We start from the raw sequence: 20,926 nt of genomic DNA, 5'->3' as shown, positions 1-20,926 counted from the left end.
AATCTGGGTACAGACAGACCCTTCACTAAGTGTCTGTGTTTGTATTTTATTTCAACATATTGACGCAGTCTTTTGCTAAAACCCATATAGTCTAATAATTATTTATCTATTTTAGATAAATCCATCCACTTTACTCAGTTACCTCATGTTAATGAATCACAAAGTTCCTCTCTGATTGTTGAGAATGATTTAAAGTGAAGCTTCGTTTCAGTTCTCCTTTTCAGATATGAATCAATAGATACCAGCTACACTTTTATGTTCCGTTTTATTTAATCAAAATAAAGATTTCAAGGATCTAAGGGAAGTCAAGGAGAGCAGCTTTCTGAAAACACCAAGAAAGAAAAAAAAAAGGTTTTCAGATAAAAGAGTTTTTTTTGTGTCCACCGTGCATCATTATTATTAACATAAAATGATTTTCCAGTGAACTTTTCCACTCTCTCCAAGTTCCCTGTGTGGTCAGCCCACAGATTAAAGCAGGGGTTTGATGTGCAACATTTGCCCTGTTTGAGTCTGAGAACATATTGAGTGAGGTTTTAAGCTCAAAGTGAGGGTGGTTTTTCCAGCTTATTCTTCACATTGAGGATGATTTCAGACAGGATTACTTCCCAGCTGTAATCTATTCATAGCACCGGGTGCCAGCCAGCAGCGTCCCCCCGCTCTCTTCTGGGGTCAGCGTTTAATGAGATTACTTTTGGATTACTGTTATCTGTTTGAAACGTCGAAAAACAGCAGGTAGTCTGAAAAATGAACGAACGGCGACTGTATTCAACCCTCGTGGGGAAACTACAGAGAATGTTTACTATATGTCCATCAGTGATAATGTTATTTTTACGGTAAAGAAATGGCAGCTGTGGTTGCCATAACTTTACTGTAATAAATACAGTAGAACTTTTAGGTAAAAGGATATTAGTACTGTTGATTTTATTCCATATTTTAAGAAACAATTTTTGCCACTATAAAACTGCCAACACGACCTTATTCCATAAAAATGACTTTAAAATGCTTACAAAAATTGCTGCATAAATAAAGGTTTTGCCATGAGATATGACAGCGTGTTACTGTATTTAACCTATTTAGAGTTTACAGTCTTTTACTGTCATGGTTTGACAGTTTTTCACCCGTAAAATAAAACAGTTATGATCACATGTAAATAATAAATAACATTAATTTGTGCGACCTGTGGCGGCAGAAAAAGAAACAGACGGAGTCATTTACGTTTGATTGGCTCTTAGTCGTATGGTGGCCACCAGGGACAAACTTTGTAGAAGAGACTTTAATTGAAGCTTTTAAATGTTGTCTCAAACTGTTTATTGTCAGTGTGGCAGCGTCTCGTATTGATTTATCCATCAAAGACAAATCTTTACAGGCATCTGGCCTTTGGTCTGATCCTGAATCTCCTCCAGCAGCTTCGACAAAGAAAATGTTAAAGTCAGCCTCCCTCGGAAAGGCGTTATGTAAGTGCAGATTCTCTCTAAAACACAACTGGAAACTGTCTTGGTTTGGGCATTTCATCTAAAACTCATCACTGGAGTTTGAATTTTGCCATTTCAACTTATTTTTAACTCGACTGTTGTTTTATTGTATGTTTGGAGTTGCCAGTTTTGTTATGACTAGGTTTTTCACCTTGATTCCTTTTTGTTTAAGTCTAAATGTTAACATTATTAACAGAGCTCCTTCTTTACTGTAGTTATTAGGGGTGTGAAGATTTACAGATATGAGTTGGAAACTATTTTTAACGTTATACCACCACCATGAACCGGCCGATGGGCCGATTCTAAAGTTATAAATCTGTTGATTGAAGCTTTGCTTTGCTAACAGCGTCTCCACTCTGGTGAAAGGTAAAAGTTCCGAACAACGGTGACACGATTTACAGTGAACCATCAAATCTAAAATCTAAAGTTCGGAAGACATTTGGATTCTTTAAGAATGAAGCAAGTTTGACAAAAGTCTGTCCATTTGTAGGATCTGTTGCAATTAGGTACAGCGATAACAAGACAAAACATAATGGAATTGACTTGCAGTGATCTTTCCGGCACTGAGTCTATTTTTTCCAGAGCTGAGAGCAAAACTCTCATATCTACATGCACGCAGCCTCTTAATGATCAAATTTCTTGTTGCTGTGGTTGATAAATACAAGCACAGTGGTGTTAATTGCACACGCTAACTTTCTAGAAGATTCATTTTCTGTAAAATAAATTAAATTCTACTTGATTTGATATTTATGGGCTGTGGCCAAATTAATGTATTCAGTTTGGCGGAAACCGCAGCTTTTAGAGTGTTTTCAAGCAAGTGCTGTCCTGTATGCTCAAGAAATACTCCTGAGAAATGACTTGATAAGAAGAGTAGAATATACTTAACAAAGATTGATGTATTTAGGAAATGAGGAAATATTTTCAAAACCATGTTCGGATTTTTAGGAAAGTCAGACGTCTCTACAGGAACACCATAGCTTTATGCAGTTTCTGAAATCAGCATTAGTTTATCGGGACAGCAGTGCAAGCCCAGTGTGTTCAGCAGAAGTCGGAGTTGCGTGCAGAGGGACACCGAATCCAAACAGAGCAGCTTGACACTTGCCAATGAAATTGCCTGGCTCACCGTGATTTGCCTCCGGGCAGTGTGCAGGTTGACACCCTGCTATTACACAACAACGACTATCTGTCATATCCGATAAGATTCTGGCCGCAGGAAAACCATTAGCTTTGAAAGAGTGTTAGCGTCAGTAGAAACACGGAAATCATCACAGCCAAATGTTTCATAAGCAACCAGGAAGGCTGAGGAGCGGCTCCGCTGATGGTGGCGGATGTTTTAAGGCTGTGGATGTGTAATTTTAGATTTCAGTATTCTTTCCTAGAAATTAAGCCTTGATTTTAGACACCTAAATACATTTTCTATCAGGACTAAAGGTTTCTGTGAAGTGAAAGTGACCACATTTCTGTAATTCCACTGCGTCCATGTCTCCATTATTGTGGCCTTTTTTCCCAGAAGATGACGATGGTTTTGCTGATTTTCTAACCAGGGAAAGAGCCGCCAAAGAGCACAATACCAGATCTGTTTGAATTGTATTGATGTAGGATAAACTGTACGATACTTAAACCACAAAACCACAAAGTGGTACTGACTTTCCGGCAGTAAGTCTCTTTTTTCCAGAGCTGTGAGCCAAATTATCATATCTACATCCACACAGCCTCTTAATGATCCTATTTATTGTTGCTGTGGTTGATAAATAGTTGCACAGTGGTTATTTATAGGCTATAGTCAGTTTGCTTTGGTCCTGCATGAAAAACTTGCTTTTACTGATCTTACATATGTTTCCAGTCTGATCTGGAGCAGCTGGTTTGTTTACATGACAACAGAAGTGCATATTTACAGATTCATTGTGGACAAAAAGCCGATATTCTGCCACACAATAGTTGGTTTGCGTGCATTTAGGACGCAGTGTAAGGGGCTGAAAGACACAGTCCTGAGATATTTAAAGTTATTAACACACTTTGTACACATCCAGCCGACACAGAGCAACATGATCTTCTCATTGGAGTCGTGTTTGTGTCCAGTATTCACCCTCTTTTAGCTCTGTCTTTGGTCTCCACCAACTCCTGAGGGAAATGGCTGTCTCTTTAGCTGCTAAATGCTCCACTCTGTTCATCAGCTAGTATCTATTACTGTGTCTGTGTGCTGTTTGCTGCTGAGCGGGTAGCCTGCAGGGGCTTTATCAGAGCTTGTTTGATAAAAACAGCTGCCTGAGTGAACCAGAGGAAAAGTGCAGTTAAGGAGCTAAAAGAGGCTGAAAAGCTGTGCAGAGTCTGTGAGCGTTACGTTCATATGGTCCACTCCTGCATCCTCGCTGTCCTCTCTGTTTGTATTCCCCAGCTGTGTCGGGACAAAGTGGACCGTACAGCACTTGTTCTCCGGGCTTGTAGCCGCTTGTCGTCTGGCGTGTGTGCTGAGGGTCTCCTGGGATGACGGGTCTTTAGCGGCTACAGTATCACAGACCGTCTCTCCTCTCCCTCAGGCTGTTGTGCTCAAGCTGCTACCTTTCCTCTGGGATCTGTCGCCCTGACAGTTTCAGGGAATAACCCCCAGCTCGCCTTTCAAGAACAAACACTGCTGCTTTTAAAATAAATTTAAAGTTTGGGTTCTCTTGTTACAGAGAATATCTGAGTGATACAGGACCAGTTTTGGTGCTGAGCCCTCATTAGGGGCTGAATTGGCAATGTTATTCTTCTTCTTCCTATGCATGAAAACTAACAAAACCTTAGGTTCAGTCCTATGTCAGACTTCCTCAACTAGCATTGTGGGCCAATAGACCTGATGGTGGTGCTACAGCGACCGTCACAACAAATCGGTTGTAGGACTAATTGAACAGAAATGTAAAGATGCTTTGAGCGGGCAGGAATTATTATTAAATTATTAACAACCCTTCTCACCCACTGCACAGTGAGTTTGAGCTTTCACCTTCGGGAAACGTTATAGATTATCGATTGCTAATAGAAAAGGTAATAAATGAAAGAAGGATCCAATAGACGAGGACACAGAATGGTGCTTCTGACTTTGCTGCAGTTTTTTGCCAAATGTTAATGTGATGTGTTTAGTGTAGACTTGACTCAATAAGTTGCGATATTGTAAGCAAGGTTTTGGGAAAACTGAAACTGAATCTGAGAAAAAAGTCCCTGTAACATCCAAAATCTTAGCTCTCATTTCATCAGTTTACATTCACAACACTGCTGTCGGTTGGGGTTCACACAAATCAATACAGTGTTTTTGAATTTGTCTTCAGTTTCACCATAAGATGTCATAAAAAACATAGAGATTCACAAAAATACAACGTAACCCCTGTATCGTGATACATATTGTATTGGCCGACTCTTGCCAGTGCACAGCCCTATTTTATGGATGGCGACCTTAGCGTTATTCTGATTTTACATATTTGTTAAGACAGTATCCACAAATAGAGACAAAACAGGGTGAATGTCTGTTGATTCGTGTATAGGAGGTTATTGTCCAATTTCTGTCCCCACAAACTAGTTTAAAATGTCTTTCAGTATCTTTGAATATGTGGCTATTCCATCACCCACATTGATGCAAAGGGAACAGGAGAAACCGAAGTCTGCTTCGTGAAAACAAATGTGATTCAGTCTTATTTTGATGATAAAAGGCGAGCACAGTTTGGTGTTAAGAAAGCCCACCTATCATTCATCAGCCTACTATGGGAGTCAAGTGCAGTATACAGATGTATACTGTACACTGCACATTATACTGAAATCTTTCTTCAGTCACATGGAAACAAATCAAACTGATGGATATAGGCTTTGTTTTTAAGGAGATTTTCTAGAACTGTAGAGAAAAGAGGAGCTCACATGAAGCCTAAAGCTGACTTGTGCCGCAGAGGTTGAGCAAGGATTCCATTAGTGATATCAATAAATCAGCATTAGAAGCATGTAGATAAACTCTGTTGCTCAAGATGGAACACAACAAGCCATAGTACACAGTGTATATATATATCAGATATGTGTGTCAGCACTCAGTGACTCTGTGCATTCAGGCAGCAATCCATCAAACTTGTTTACAGCCACACAGAGAGCTGACGGAGCTGACCACAATGGCTGCTTTCAGCTTCTCCTCCTGCTTTTCGCTCAGAGGAGGAAAACAAGATGTTACATCCATGAGGTGACATTACAGGGACGAGCATGCTGCTGAGCTGCAGGCTGAGCTGTGGGGAAATGTCAGGATCACATGCTCAGCAGAAGCTTTGCCAAAGGCCACAACAGGGGGAAGTACACGAATGTTGGATCCTCTTCTAGAGAAGGTTTGTCAGAGGTCACTGTTATAAAACCACCGCTGTGGTCTGACGATGCAGCGGTGCACTGAGGGAGGTAGTTTTACGTTAATTCACCTCTGTGTCTCTCGTTTAGAGCCACATACATGTGACTCTTTCATTACCTCCGCCAAGGAAGTTATGTTTTCGCTGCTGTTTGTGGGTTTGTGTCAGCAGGATTACAGAGAAAACTGATTTTCATGACACTTGGTGAACGGCTGAACCAACTGTGATGCTATCGTGACGTCAACCATTGGTTTGTGGAGTTTTGAAGCCTCGAGTTTGGCGTTTTGGCCGTCCCCATGACAGTTTGTCGTAGCCAGCGAAGGTGGCGTACTGCGAGTTGAGCTGCTCTCATTGGCTGCACAGTTTCGACTCATCCGTAACAGGACACAATGGACAGTGTGTTATTGCAGCCAATGGAGCTGCCCCCTGCTGGCCATTAGGGATCTCAGGGTTAATACACAAATGATTGTTGATTGATGCAAAAGTAACTGAATTTGTTGCACATGCACGAACGTAATGAAAGTGTTGCGACTGAACATAGAACAAAGCATAGCAGCCACCTCAAACATCACTGTAGAAACTAATGCAGCAGGTATGTAAGAAATAAGGAATCAGGGATGAGAATTTTATTCATTATTTTTGGAATTCCAGTTTTTTCAACCATGGAGTCAGTGTTGTGCAGATTTCCATATCATAGAAGTCAGAATGAGATGCACACATATGTTTTTCTGCATATTCTGTCATGAACGACCTGTAGAAATTGATTTGTTCTCCAAAAACATGGACGTTTCAGAGCGTATATAAACACTGTTTAATGGAAAACTCATGACTCAATGTGGTTGAAAGCTTCAAAACAGGTAGTAAGTTGACCTTTAAGAGTCACACATACATGTAACTGTATTTTGGGTGATTTTAGCGCTTTATATTTAACTATGACACAGTTATTTAAATCTTAAGATGACAAATATTAGTTGAATTGGTATGAAATTTGGTTAGTCTTTGGTGATCCTCAGATTTTTACAGTTTTTATGGTGATTGATGACTTCCATATTTGTGTTTCAGAGACACCAACATCTTTGGACACATGGACGTCCTCAAATCGACACGTGTCCGTTTTTCCTCGGTTATTAATGCGTTCATTCAAACAGCGCGCACTAAAAATACATCATCTGCAGCGCACACAGTGACCCAGATGATGTGCAAAGTTAATCCAGCGCCTCGTCATCGGGTCGCTTCTGATCGCACGCTCAGAGCATATTGGTGAACGTCTCAGTTTCCTTCGCTGCTGTAACACTCGCGTCCTCCTGCAGACGTTCAGTTGCCATTGTTTGTCCAATTTACACATTCAGCCTGAGGAAAGCAGCCGGGCTGTGATACTGGAGGTGCCAAGAGGAGCTGTTTTCAGACTGACAGGGAAAAGTGTTTGTGATGTGACTGTCAGATCAGCTAGTTACACCAATAATGTCTTTATACTGTATAATCCAGTACTGTGGGTCTCTGTCTCTGTTTCAGACCATTCAAAGGTTGCAGTGAATCATAATTCTGTCTCCGTTGAGACAGACCTTCTATCTCTGAAGACAAACATGGTCACTATTTTGCAGCCTTTTCACTGTATTTTACATCTTGTGGTGCGTTCAGTGGAAAAACCTGCTGATTTCTTTATGGCACACAACAACAACAGGGTATTTTTCCTTCGAGTTAAAGTTGCGGATGATAGCAGGTGGAAACACTGACTCCTACTCCTGCACGTTGAACCTACGTTTGTGTATGAAACGAGCTTTGGAAACAAACCTGCCTTCAGTTGTATGAGACAATTAAAACTCCATCTACTGCAGTGTATTCTCTGAAAAGAGGAACTGTGTTTAAATGAACTGTATTATCTGCCAACGCTCCTTTCAGCATGTTTACTGGCTTTGGGGGACAGGGGTATAAGGGAAAATGACACAAGATGCAGGTAACTTGTCTGTTTCCCCCCAAAAAATGCATCTTTTGGGCAATCAGGGATTTTAACCTGTGATAACACCAGAGCCGGTCCTGACCTCCCTAGGGCTGGGACCTGAGCTGAGAGCCACACAGTCACACCTTACACAACAGTGCTCCCACTACAATTCTCCCTCCTTCTAAACTCTTTATTTCATATGTCGGTAGAATTTGTAGATCTTTACAGAACAGAATCAGGCATAAACAATAATATTTTCTATAGGAGCTTAAGTGAATTTTAACATTGACGTTGTAGAAAATAATACAAAGTAAAAGCGTGGTAATTAGTCCAGTCCTCACAATATTAGAGTATAGTTGTATACAATGTAAACAGAAGTCTACAGACTGTGGCTGCAGCTTTAAGTCCCAGAATATCTGCACCAGGTCCTTTAAACTACTATTACTATACTATATGAAGTGTCTCAATACCTGGTGCTTATCATTTACTGACAGATCTGCATCCATATTGCCCAGCAGATCAACATCTTAAATTTAACTTTTTAATCAATAGTCAACATCAGTTACAGTTGTAACTAAACCTCGACTAAGAAAACAAGTTTACCTGATTCTTATACTGACATCCACTTCGACATGCAGCTTGCGTCGTGTGCGTTTCTAAACTTGCCGTTTCCAAACCGCCTGAGAGGCTCGACACTAGCTGCAGACAGGTGTGCAGTTAACATGGCCGCAGAAATGAAAAGCAAGATGTTCTGCTTGTTGTGGACAGCGCGTCCCAGCCGTTAGGGTGGTGCAGGACCCACCAGTGTACCGCTCTACCCGGAGGGGACGGAGGAAAACATGTTCCTGAGGGAAGAAGTACACACAACAGATTGGAGGAGCTGTTGTGTTACAGTTGTGTAATTCTATGCTAATGCTTTACTGTTATATTGGTTTAAACACCTTTTACAGCTTATTAATGTCCTTATTGATCTTGAACTGCTGCTCACTCCTGATATTTCTGATATACTCTAACACACATCTGTAGCCAGACCAAGAAAAAGCTGCCGTGGCTCCAAAACTTATCTGTGACAATTGTCAGATGACATCAGATATTGTCATGGTAACAAGTCGCATATAGGTCGCATGCCGTGGGATTCATATTTGGAGCAGAGATTGGTGTGGTCTGGTGCTTGAATGCAACCTTTTGCTATTCACACAGAGGAACACACGGAAATATCAGATCTGTGTCACTGGAAGATGGAAAAGTGTGAACTGGGACACTGCAGTGGGACCAGAGGCTTTAGAGCACCAGTGGACAATTTTCATTCTCACTTAACCTGACAAAATGTTACCTGAATATCACAGAGATCAATGTGTGGCAGTAATGCAGTTCTGTGACAAAGTAAACGCTGATATTTTAAGGTTGTTCTAATATTTTCTACAACTCATTTATAAACCTCAGCCCCAGTAAAGGTCGTAGTTAAATACTCCTTGACTTGTCCCATGACTAAAATCCTTCATTAAGGATTAAAAAGCACCAAGATCTAAACAGTGGATGGTAAAAATGTGGCTTCAGGCTGGATAACCACTAACAGACTGACACTAATGCAGAAATGTAACATATTAAAGATTTAAGATGATATTTTATTTATGAAAGGTTAAATGAAAAATGGGTATATATTCCCAAACTGAGGTATTAAAAAACTCTTCTGATAAAGGCAGTAAAACAGGTCTCAGTATAAAAACAATACCTGCTCTGCTTGAAGAAAATATAGCATGCATCCAACCCTGGCTCCTAGAAATGACTTTTATTAAATTTTTGGAGGAAATGTAATTTCAGCCTGGATCATGTTCCCTGCTAATCCTTTTCTCCAGCCCAGCACAGAAGTTACAGGGAGGCACACAACTCTGACACATCCACATATTTAATGACTGAACAGATCGATTGCCAATGACTCCCAGAACCACATATATGACTGTTGGGGGGTACCAGTGACAGGCACCCTGAACCTTCCTCGCCATGTGGTTAACGTTGTGAAACAGCCACAGTTTGGTTCAGTTTAGGCACCAAAACTACTTGGTGAGGTTGAGGTTGGTAATACACGGGACCGAGTTTGTCGCGCTTTATTCTGCGTCACCTGACTTCCTTCTTTGCTCCACCACGGCCACCAGAGGTCGCCGCCTAACAATAAACAAAAATATGAGTCGCAATAAGCTCCCCAAGCAACCTATGTGGCTGTTGTTCTTGTAAGGACGGGATGAATATTATGGAAGCCCTTTTCTGCGAGTTTCTCTATAATGACTTACAGAATCCCTTTTTCCCATCACATTGGCAGAAATGGGCTTCCATAGAATATTCTGCACAGTATTTTATATATAGAGAGTTCAGTAGTGTTTGTCTGTAATATCTGTGGAGTGTCAATCTGTTTCTCTTTGAACACCATTGAAAAAGCCTCTCTTCATTTCCGCCATTAATACACAGAATGTAGACGTTATTTCACCTGAGAAATGTTGCTGTAATTGAGGTAAAGTGGCTGATTTTTAACCCCAAACGCTCTGCTGACGCACGCTGTCAGTGTGGATTCTATTAATTGAAACTGCCTGCTGTTATTCACTCAATCCCAGCAAGCAGAGCACACAGACGTGGTGCTGAAGTTTTGGGATATTGATTGACCTTTTTTTAAGGCCATTTATGTTTTTTCCGGTCATTTAAAAGACTCATTGCTGTTTAATACGGCTAATCACTGAAACCCAGTGCTGTTTAAAGCTTGGCAGGCTGTGACAGACCCTGGTTCGATCCAGATTATAAAGGAGATTTATGGTGGTTAGATGAGTTTCCTTCCACCGTAGTTTGGACTGGTGGAATAATTATAGTTTTGTCCACTGAGAAAAAACAGAGTTTGTTTTTCTACAGAGTCAGTCTGCAAACATCAGAGAGGTTATGAATTATTAACCGAGGCCGTCCGATGTCATGTTAAATTTAAAATGTTATATTTTCCGACGGCCTTGCGTTGAGTATCTTCATCTAGTTTGCGGCAGATAACGAAGCCGGGTTCATTGCTCGCCTTCCTCCTCTGTGCCTCGGAGCCGCAGAATAAATCCCTTCATTTGGCAGAGGAGTGCTCCCTGCAGGGACCGGCGCTGGCGGGTGGGGAGGTTTAGCTCCGGCGCTCTCAGCCAGCTGCTCTCCCCAACATGTTTTCATACAGCTGTCATCAGATACCAAGAGCAGGTTAAACCGATGTGGCACGGCAGCTTTTAAGACTGCCGACGCTGCAGCTCCATCTCTTTCTTCTGTGGTACATACATAACTCTGTGAAGTCTTGTGTTGTGAGTGCAGACGTTGTGCAGGAAGGTAACTGAGAGCTCTGAAACACTGATGCTGGGTGGGTGTCTGCGTCACGTGGGAGATCTGGCCGTCTGCCTGAGTCGTTTTTGCGGTGTTAAAGGCCAACGCTTGCTCATTATCCCGCTCATGTGATGAGCGGAGAGAATTCCCATGCTCGTCTTAACCTCGCTGTCTTCCCGCCGCCACCTTGAAATATGACGTTACCGGAGTTCAGGAGGGGAGATTCACATATTAGCTTCTTGTCAGTGGGCTTGCTTTGGTCTTTTAATAGAGCAGCCTCACTCGAAGCCTCTCTTCACGTGGCAATTAACGTTCATATTGGATGATTCTCGTTTCACATCCAGTGACGTAACGTTTGGTGCCAAAGCAGGAAGTTGTGTGCTTTTATGTAGTGAAGTGCAAAGAGAGCGAGCTTTGGTTGAGTACACTCTAGCTGGATAACTGAGTTTACTTGCTCCTGCTTCTGCTCTATATGCATTACTGTTGGTGACAGTTAGCTTCTTTAAACAACAAGTTCATCTGGAAATAAATCAACTGGGTATCGCTGTCGTCAAACTGTCCTCTGTCTGTCTTGGAGGTTGTGTTCACTGGGAGGCTGCTGAGCCCTGTTCAGTTGCACGCTAACAGCAGCTACATTAGCAGTTAGAATTTTTTGGTCCACATACAATATAACAACAGTATAACTGAGGATGTAATCTTAAAGGGTTAAAATTACATTTTTCTTTAATATTATGTATAAAGAGGTGAACAACGGTGCTGCAGCTCCACAGGCATCAAGACAAGAAAATAAAGGAATAAAACAACATTGAAAGTGTTCCTACATTGCAGTTTGACAGATTGCAGTTTCTTATAATTATATTTCTTATTCTCTTTAATATTTTCTGTCCCTACTTGGATACTTGTGATTTCTGCAGTTTTAGTGCTACTGAGGTGTGTCACCTCTCACCTTTCTCACCATCTATTTATTTATGTGTCGTTAAATCTGAAGGACAGATGTGTAACTGACTACAAATGTGTGTGTTTATTTTCCATGTCATGGCGTACGCCACTCTCCCACCCTGGAATCAAATTGAAAACATTATGATAATTATTACTATTATTAACCCTGCCTCATTATTTTCCATGTAGCTGTTTGTAAGCTGTGCCTCTTCCTGGCCCGCTGCTCTTAATGAGACCTTGTTAAAAACATCCACATCACTGGCATTTTGCTTTAATGAGTGCACCGGCGGTCTCCATGCTGATGCCCTTTATGGCGAGCTGGCGCTGCTCTTTTCCAAAACAACATGGACGCTGCCACAGCTACCACAGCTGCTGCAGCTTACAGGGGTTTTAATTTTTGTCTCCGTGGGAGGAGCAGAGGCCTTCGGGGGTGAGGAGGGGAGCGACTTAGAAATTGAATCAGTGCTGATGGCGTCCTGGGAGAGATTCACAATAACACACGTAATGCACTGGGAGGCTCCTCAGTGCTGTGAGATACAGTGAAGAGCCTCCAGGGAGAAGACTGTGAGAAAGATGTGTGTGTGTTTTGTGTGTGTGTGTGTGTGTGTGTGTGTGTTCAGCTTAAAGGAAAAATACTCCTACACATATTCAGTTTTGAGGGTGGAATAAGCTCCAAGAGGTTTTTTTTTTCTTCTTTATGGTAACACGCAGGGTTTCCTGCAGCAGAGGAGCGCCGCCCCCGCTGAATTAATGACCACCACCGTCAGAAGAAATTAAAACTACTAAATAAAACCTTAAAGGCTCAGTCCGAAGCGTGTGCACATACAGAATTCAATACTTTGAGTCGTCGTGTTGTTTTCTTTAACAGCTTTGTAAAAATGGGAACCAATGTCCTCGAGTGATGTCACTTGAGTCCGTGGTGTGGAGTTACAGGATTCCCATGTGTCCTGGAAAACCTGGAAATTCAGAGACTAGTTTTCGAGTCATGAAAACACCTGGAAATTGATTAAAATTAGAGACGATGATATTGGATCATTGATCATTGGCTAAATTAAGTTAATTGTGCCAATTCCATTCAGTTACACTCATATGTAGCATTTCTCCAAACGTATTAAAATGTGTGAACAGAATTTATCTCAATAAAGTCTTTATACAAATGTTACTCCTCAAGTTGAATTTACTCACCTTACCTTACTTACCTGTCAAAACAACTGATTGATTGATAATTAGTAGCGTTTTTTATGTGACAAACATTAAATCTTTAAATTTTGGGGGATCATTAAGAATTATGAAAAATAAAGTTCATTTAACTCAACTCTTGTTATCACCAATAATCAAAATACTGCACACAAAGGCACAAAAACAGCTAATCTTTTTGAGTTGGGCTTGATTAAGGGGAAATAGTGACTCTACATTTGTCTGAGGATTCATTTATGTTAATTTCATCTATTGTGTTCAATGTGTTTTCAGGTTTTACAGTGTACATTGTTGTATTGTCTGATTATGAAGCTGGATCTTGTCAACATTAATGTCTTTTAACTTTGACAGAGGTCGTTCCTGAATCGTTCCTGAGCTAGTTATCACTCATTATTCAACCTGAACTTAATAAAACTGTAACCACGTAGAAATTTTAGAAAGCTGTGTGAGGAGTTTTAGGAACCGTCAAACGGGTCGTTGTTTTCCTCATTTATATCAAATCTCTAATAATTACATGTCCAAATAGCGCGTCCTTGTCCTGAGCTCAGCAGAACCAAACGTTTGTCTCAACTGAGGGTCTGAATCTTCGGTGAATATCCGAGCAGTCATGGCATCCTCAGTAAGCAGCTCTAAGCCCCCTCTCCGCTAACACCGATCCACGTCGGTGGAGAGGCCTGCGGGCGGTCGGGGAAAGCCCCCTCATAAAATGTCAACTCGCTCTCCACGAAGCATCGAGCCGTCGAGAGCGCCAGAAATCAGAAAATCCCCTCTTCATGCTCTATTTTGTCCTCTCGAAATGTGCTCTTAGTGCAGCAATTTTACTGCAGAGGAAAACGGTGGAGGAACACTTGAGAGCTTTTCTCTGAGCGACAGAGGACACTGAACTGTCTGTTTGAGGTTTTTTATCAGCCGTGACACGATTCTGCCTCCAGTGTAAGAGCAATAGCACTTTCTCTTCCTAAAACAATAAAAGAAAACCGAGACGGGGAACAATGAAACGAGCTTGAAGTTATAAATCACCGTCACTTTGATTTACAGCGTGTCTCGTGCTAATGAGACTCCTCCAACTCAGGAGTGAACCATTAACGAAGCATTTAAAGACAGACTCCTTTTCACTGAGACAAACAGGGAACAAAAGTGGCCGATTAGAGCAGAAATCCAAGAGAAACATGTTGTGAAGAGGAAAACATCACCGTTCTGAATTCTGTAATAATAAATATGCTCTGGTATTTATGTATTTTTGGAAAATGGTGTTTTATAAGCATTTGGAGCTGAACTGCACTGAGTCACCGATGGCGTGTTCGTCATCTGAACAGCTCAGTCTGCCTGAAGCTTTGCTTACGCTGGATAAATCTGCAGTTACGATGAATACAGGAAGAGCTGGAATGTTTTTGTTTGGTAGCAGACAATATTTCACTGTCAGAACAAAGTCTGTCATATTTAGAATCTGCAGAAGTTCTGTGGTGAACGTACAACAAAGATTAGAAAGTGGCTTTAAAATTGCTGTTTTTGTCCCTGGAGTCTGGTGGAGAGTGATAGTGATATTACGGCTGTTTGTGGTTAAACTAAAGGTCTATCTCTGTAGGGATCCTTTACATAATGCTGTCAGACACTGACAATAACAACCTGAGTCTGTCAGTGGCAGAAACAACTACTGTTAGTAGAACAAACAACAACTACTGTTAGTGGAACAAACAACAACTACTGTTAGTGGACACATTTGACTGGCGCAGGATTACGTTGCAGCAACTGCAGCCCGTTTCATGGCTGCGTGGAAAAATATCTACACATTTAACGTTGTAACAGTGGAAAGACTAAGACGGTTCTGGTGAGTTTTATTTTAGTGTCTGCACATTTTAATGAAGTGTTGTTTTATGATGTAAAAAGTAAAATTGCTGTTTTTGTCAATGGAGTCTGGTGGGCAGATTCTGGCGCTGTAGTGCGACACCTACTGGTTCTGGAAGTCGTATACAGTACATTTAATAAAATGTTTAACCATAAACTAGTAAAAGTAAGTAAAATTATGTATATGGACACCCCTGTCTACATACAGGTCTGTTTTTGAACTCTTGAGTCGAATTAAGGTTAATCTTACTGATAATTTGGATAAATTGACAGTTTGGGGAAGGCCTATTGTCGAGGTGTCCACATACTTTTGGCCATGTGATCCACCTCCACAGGTGTTTTCACTCATCTCAGCGTGTGCAGATTTTATATCAGTGGCAAAAAGTGATTATTATATTTTTACACAGGAACTCCTTTTATTATAATATTTATGCATATTCCTCCCAAACAGAGACCCAGACCCTGGAGTTCTGGTGTCCTGGTGCAGTTGTTGTCTGGTAATCAAGGTTTGTCTGTTCAGGTCAGAGGTTTTAAAAGGCAGAAATCTCCTCACCTGGCAGGTAATGATGACTTATCGATCGGCAACCTTATCAGCCCCCTGCAGATACTGTACAGTCTGCTCATTGTGGGCCAATAAAAACTGTCCTCAGTGACCTTTTGATACAGACAGTAGAGATCAGTGGTTCCCAACCTGGGGGTCGGGACCCCTACCAGGGTTCGCCAAAGCTTCATGGAGGGGTCAGAAGGCCTTCTTGATTTTAAGGGGTGTATAAAAAACTTAAAAGTAAAAAGAACAAATAGAGCAAGTGTAAGGGAGAAGAAAAAATAAATGAAATCATAATACAGAGGATTGTATAAAAAGTGACAACAGTGGAAATCTCATTTCTGGTCAATATTCACCTGCAGTTACTGTGTTCACTGTTCACAGTTTATTAGTTGTTCTGTACTGTTGTTGTTATGCACTGAATATCATATGAAATATCTATATATGTAAGTTTAGTCAAGGTTGGGAACCAGCTGCTCAGGACCTGTCCAGACCTGTCTGTGACTCTAATTACTCTCCATACATACTGTGTGTGTGTGTGTGTGTGTGTGTGAAGCAGTGAGAGTCAATCTGTTTTAACAGTTGCGTCATTGTAAAGGAGGAAGCCGGCCGGGCTGCGGTGGCGGTGGTGGCGGCGGTGAAATCCCCCGTGCAGCTGAGGAGGACGGTCACGTTGCAGACTGTTGCATCAGCTCCTCTTTCTGATGATTTAACGGGTCGACTTTACAGAATCCTGGCTGATGAAAACCTTCAGTCTTTCTGCGGTCATCGTTCAAATAATTAAGGAGGTGTTTTCTGAGTCACTGATGTTACAGAGCTGCTTCCTGGATCCACAAATCCACTGACGGCGGTACAGGCTGATGAATGAAACCTAGTTGAACCTCATAAATAAACAGCATTTTTAACACTTTAAAGCCGCATTAATCAATATTTATAGTTCAAAATGGATAAAATGTGTTTAATGTGAAGGTGGGCTCTCTTAGTAACAAACCCTGACTCATATGATATAACCTCTGGAGTTATAAAACCCGTAATAGGTTATATGTATGATATTCTCAAACCAGACTCCATTGACAAAACCCGTAATTTTAGCTTGCAGTTAATCGTAAAACACACTTCAAGGCAAATGTATTTATATAGCACATTTCATACCCAAGGCAGAGTCTTTACAGAGTCCAGGAGCAAAACCACAAACAAAACAAACGATAACAACAACAATAATAATAAACAATCACACGCACCCAGAATATAGTTTCATATCTTAGATCTTCTGGCAGTTTGTTCCAAAATAAAGGCAGCTTCTCCATCCTTAACTTTAACTCTGGGAACAGACAGTAGTCCAGAACCAAGTCTTTCCAACAAACACCCAACAGGCTGCTTTGGCTGCCACGCAGTTAATCCTTGAGTACAAAAGCTCCTGTCAAAGTGTGTCCACTAACAGTTGTTGTTGTTGTTTGTTCCACTAACAGTAGTTGTTTGTTCCACTAACAGTAGTTGTTGTTTGTTCCACGAACAGTAGTTGTTGTTTGTTCCACTAACAGTTGTTGTTTGTTCCACTAACAGTAGTCGTTGTTTATTCCACTAACAGTTGTTGTTTGTTCCACGAACAGTTGTTGTTGTTTGTTCCACTAACAGTATGTTGTTTGTTCCACTAACAGTAGTCGTTGTTTGTTCCACTAACAGTAGTTGTTGTTTGTTCCACTAACAGTAGTTGTTGTTTGTTCCACTAACAGTAGTTGTTGTTTGTTCCACTAACAGTAGTTGTTTGTTCCACTAACAGTAGTTGTTTGTTCCACTAACAGTAGTTGTTGTTTGTTCTACTAACAGTAGTTGTTTGTTCCACTAACAGTAGTTGTTGTTTGTTCCACTAACAGTAGTTGTTGTTTGTTCCACTAACAGTAGTTGTTTGTTCCACTAACAGTAGTTGTTTGTTCCACTAACAGTAGTTGTTGTTTGTTCTACTAACAGTAGTTGTTTGTTCCACTAACAGTAGTTGTTGTTTGTTCTACTAACAGTAGTTGTTTGTTCCACTAACAGTAGTTGTTGTTTGTTCCACTAACAGTAGTTGTTGTTTGTTCCACTAACAGTAGTTGTTTTTTCCACTAACAGTAGTTGTTGTTTGTTCCACTAACAGTAGTTGTTGTTTGTTCCACTAACAGTAGTAGTTTCTGCCACTGACAGACTCAGGTTGTTATTGTCAGTGTCTGACAGCATTATGGAAAGGATCCCTACAGAGATAGACCTTTAGTTTAACCACAAACAGCCGTAATATCACTATCACTCTCCACCAGACTCCAGAGACAAAAACACTCATTTTACCTTCAGATCATCGTAACTTTATTGAAAGTGGACAGAAACAGAATAAAACTAATTAAAACCGTCTCTGTTAGTGTTTCCAACAATCACCAACTAAATCCTTAATTCACCAAACAAACCACAGAGAGGCTGCGATACCAACACAGGCAGAGGGAGTGATTAAAATCTCATATATATATATATGTAACTGTTAAACTGTCGACATACATTCATTCTAGTACTCTGGCCGAACTAGAAACTACAGACACACGAATGGATTCTTCTTGTGCAGTCTTAATGAATTCAGACATGTAACCTCATGGCTCTAGCCGTGCAGTTTCAGTGTTCACTCCTCCCGATGATGATCAGTGACCTGGTTTATTCTTTTGTCTCTCGTCTGCTCCGGTTTCAGATGTTCTCGTCCCTTTTCAGCGGATGTCTTGGCTCACTGAGTTGTGACGGCAGTAGAAATCAGCGATGCTAGACTCGCCTCTGACGTAAATTTTTAATCTCGTCTTGACACACTTTTATTATTTAGTTATAAGCTATGTACCTACAGGTTCTGTGCCTGTTCAGAGTTTTTGCTGAGGTTGTTTCAGTTTGAGCAGTCAGATCTTTCAGATGGCGAAAAAGTTTGAGAAGCATGTGGGATCTCTTGGGAAAATTAGGCTTCTGTTCTTGATGTGCTTTCATCAACAGCAGAGAATTTACTCTATTAATTCACCACAGACCACCAACCACTGCACAATCTGAAGCTTTGAGACGCAGATTGACCTGCAGCGTCTCTTAATTCCCCCATTTTTTGCTCTAAACTACTTTGCAGAAGCTGCTTCAGGTCGCCGCAGACTGAGATATATCATACATCTGGCAGCAGTTTGCAGGACTTCCCCTCATCATCACTTCATGTCCACGTCAGACTGATGTGTTTTGTCAAATGCCTCAGAAGTGATACAGGACTCTGATAATTACTCATGACAGGGTCCCCGGCCTAGAAGACCATCCAGTCAGCCAGGTCACTGTTGGTCCTGGGCATGTTAATCACACAGTCCGAAGAGGCATGATGCTGTAAAAGAGTCAACAGATCATCTGTGGATAAACGGAGCGGCTCATCTGCAAACACATTAAACAGGGGACTCTTTATCCGGCTGTCAAGCTACAAACTGCTGTATAATGCTTACATGATATGACTACAAACATAAATGAAGTCTGCAGCGCCGCAAGGACTCGTCAGATAACACACGTCACAGAGCCCCAGGATGTTGTGTTTTATTTAAGTGAGTCTGTACATCTTAATGATCATGAGATGAGATCATGAGGCGGATAGATGTACTCTTCATGCAGTATTCAGTTATGGTTGTTTCCAGCCTCCACAGGGATGCGACTCAACTCAGCCTAATTCATTATTAAAGGACTCATTTATATTGAGTTGAATTTTAGTGAAACAAACTCCCCCTCACACCATTTGTACCTGCAGAGAGGAATCAGCTATTCATTTGAATGGCCAGGATAATTTATAGTCAATTGAATAGTTATTAACAACATTTGACACAGATTGTAGAACTTTTCAGCGGATAAATTTGATAAAAAATGAGATAAAACCACTTTGCTGACATTAATACCAGCATGTACATATAAATCCCAGTAAGAAAGGATTATTTGGCCAGATTTTAGGGGGTGCTGCAGCCCCCTCAGGACCCCTACCTCCAGCGGCCATGGCCACACTCTCCTCCATCCATTCACACATTCACTGTGTGTTGGAAACCTGTGGACATATAAACAAAAAGAGTCCATTTGTAGCTTTGCCCAGGAGGTGTTGGGTGTTGTTTCAGTTTTGTCTGGAGGGGACTCACAGTGTCAGACTCTGAAAACCCCTTTCCTGCGCTGCAGTTACACATTCATACAGACTCCGTTTTAGCTCTGTTCAGTTTGTTGTGCATTCAGCAGAAATAAAACAGAATTTAACTTTATTAACACTTTAAAACTCAAGTTGGTCCATACGTCCCAAAGGCACTGAACGTTAAAGCCTTAATCAGGCCCAAAAAAATCAGACCTGACCCCGAATTGCTGCTCAAAATAAATAATTTAAGGTTTATTACAAGCTTAAAAACAACTAAATAACAGGTTCACTCATTAGTTACTGCTGAATGCTAATCTAATTCAGTCCGACAGGAGCAGTTTTGGGTCCAAACCTGTTGGGCCGTATCGGGTCCAGTCGGGGGATTTTTCTGCCCCATCATTTGCAATCTCTAAACTGTAAAACTCTCTAATAAAAACATAAAATGCTGGAAAAAAAACCAACATAGTAACATAATCTGGATGATTAGACTCCTTTTGACCTGCACATGACCAAAATAAGGTTTCTAAAGTCTTTTAAAGTATTTTGGTGATTTGGAAGTAACGCAAACGCATTCTTAAGGAAATGTTTTACGACCACGACTGGAAGCTGGTGGTTTGACAAGTCACTAAATCTCTGTTCAGTAATAAGCTGCTGGTGAGTTATGTCGCTGCTGTGTGAATCGAAATTCCTCAAACCGAGCTGTGCTCTCACCCTCTGTCTGTCTGTCTGTCTGTTATCAGGTAGCGGCTCAGGCTGTGCTGTTCATGTGTATGAACACTGCTGGGATATTCATCAGTTACCTGTCCGATCGGGCTCAGCGCCAGGCCTTCCTGGAGACGCGGCGATGCATCGAGGCACGGCTGCGACTCGAGACGGAGAACCAGAGACAGGTGAGATTTTTCTACGTTTGCTGTGTGTTAACGGGAGCTGCCGCAGTATTTACACTTAAACAATGGAGGCTGAAAGCACCTTTAGAGCGTTTATTGTACAGACTGAAAGGAGACAGCTATTGGTTGGATTGCCATGAAAGTTTGGAGGATGAATTCTACTGACTTTCTTATCGGAGGTTGGATTGATTGCCACGAAATTCACTACAGATGTTCAAAGTCTCTCCTGTTCGTGCTGCTGACAATCATCAATAAAGTTTTGTTTGTAAGCTCTGAAGATAGAAGTTTGTTTGGT

At 41.2% G+C, this 20,926-nt stretch overlaps 1 protein-coding gene across 3 annotated transcripts in view; it reads left to right on the top strand.

The window, feature by feature from the left end:
• The window catches only part of adcy8 (adenylate cyclase 8 (brain)), a 100,558-nt gene that overhangs the window by 17,405 nt on the left and 62,227 nt on the right, over nt 1–20,926 (top strand). For all 3 annotated transcript variants that reach the window (XM_051403213.1, XM_051403204.1, XM_051403193.1), the window contains exon 2: nt 20,485–20,634. In XM_051403213.1, coding sequence (XP_051259173.1) covers nt 20,485–20,634 — 150 coding nt within the window. The remainder of the gene's footprint in view (nt 1–20,484; nt 20,635–20,926) is intronic.

This window comes from Dicentrarchus labrax, unplaced genomic scaffold (assembly GCF_905237075.1).
Source record: "Dicentrarchus labrax unplaced genomic scaffold, dlabrax2021, whole genome shotgun sequence".
Taxonomy (NCBI): domain Eukaryota; kingdom Metazoa; phylum Chordata; class Actinopteri; family Moronidae; genus Dicentrarchus; species Dicentrarchus labrax.
The sequence above is the reverse complement of the archived record's forward strand: the minus strand, read 5'-3'. Positions and strand labels throughout refer to the sequence as shown.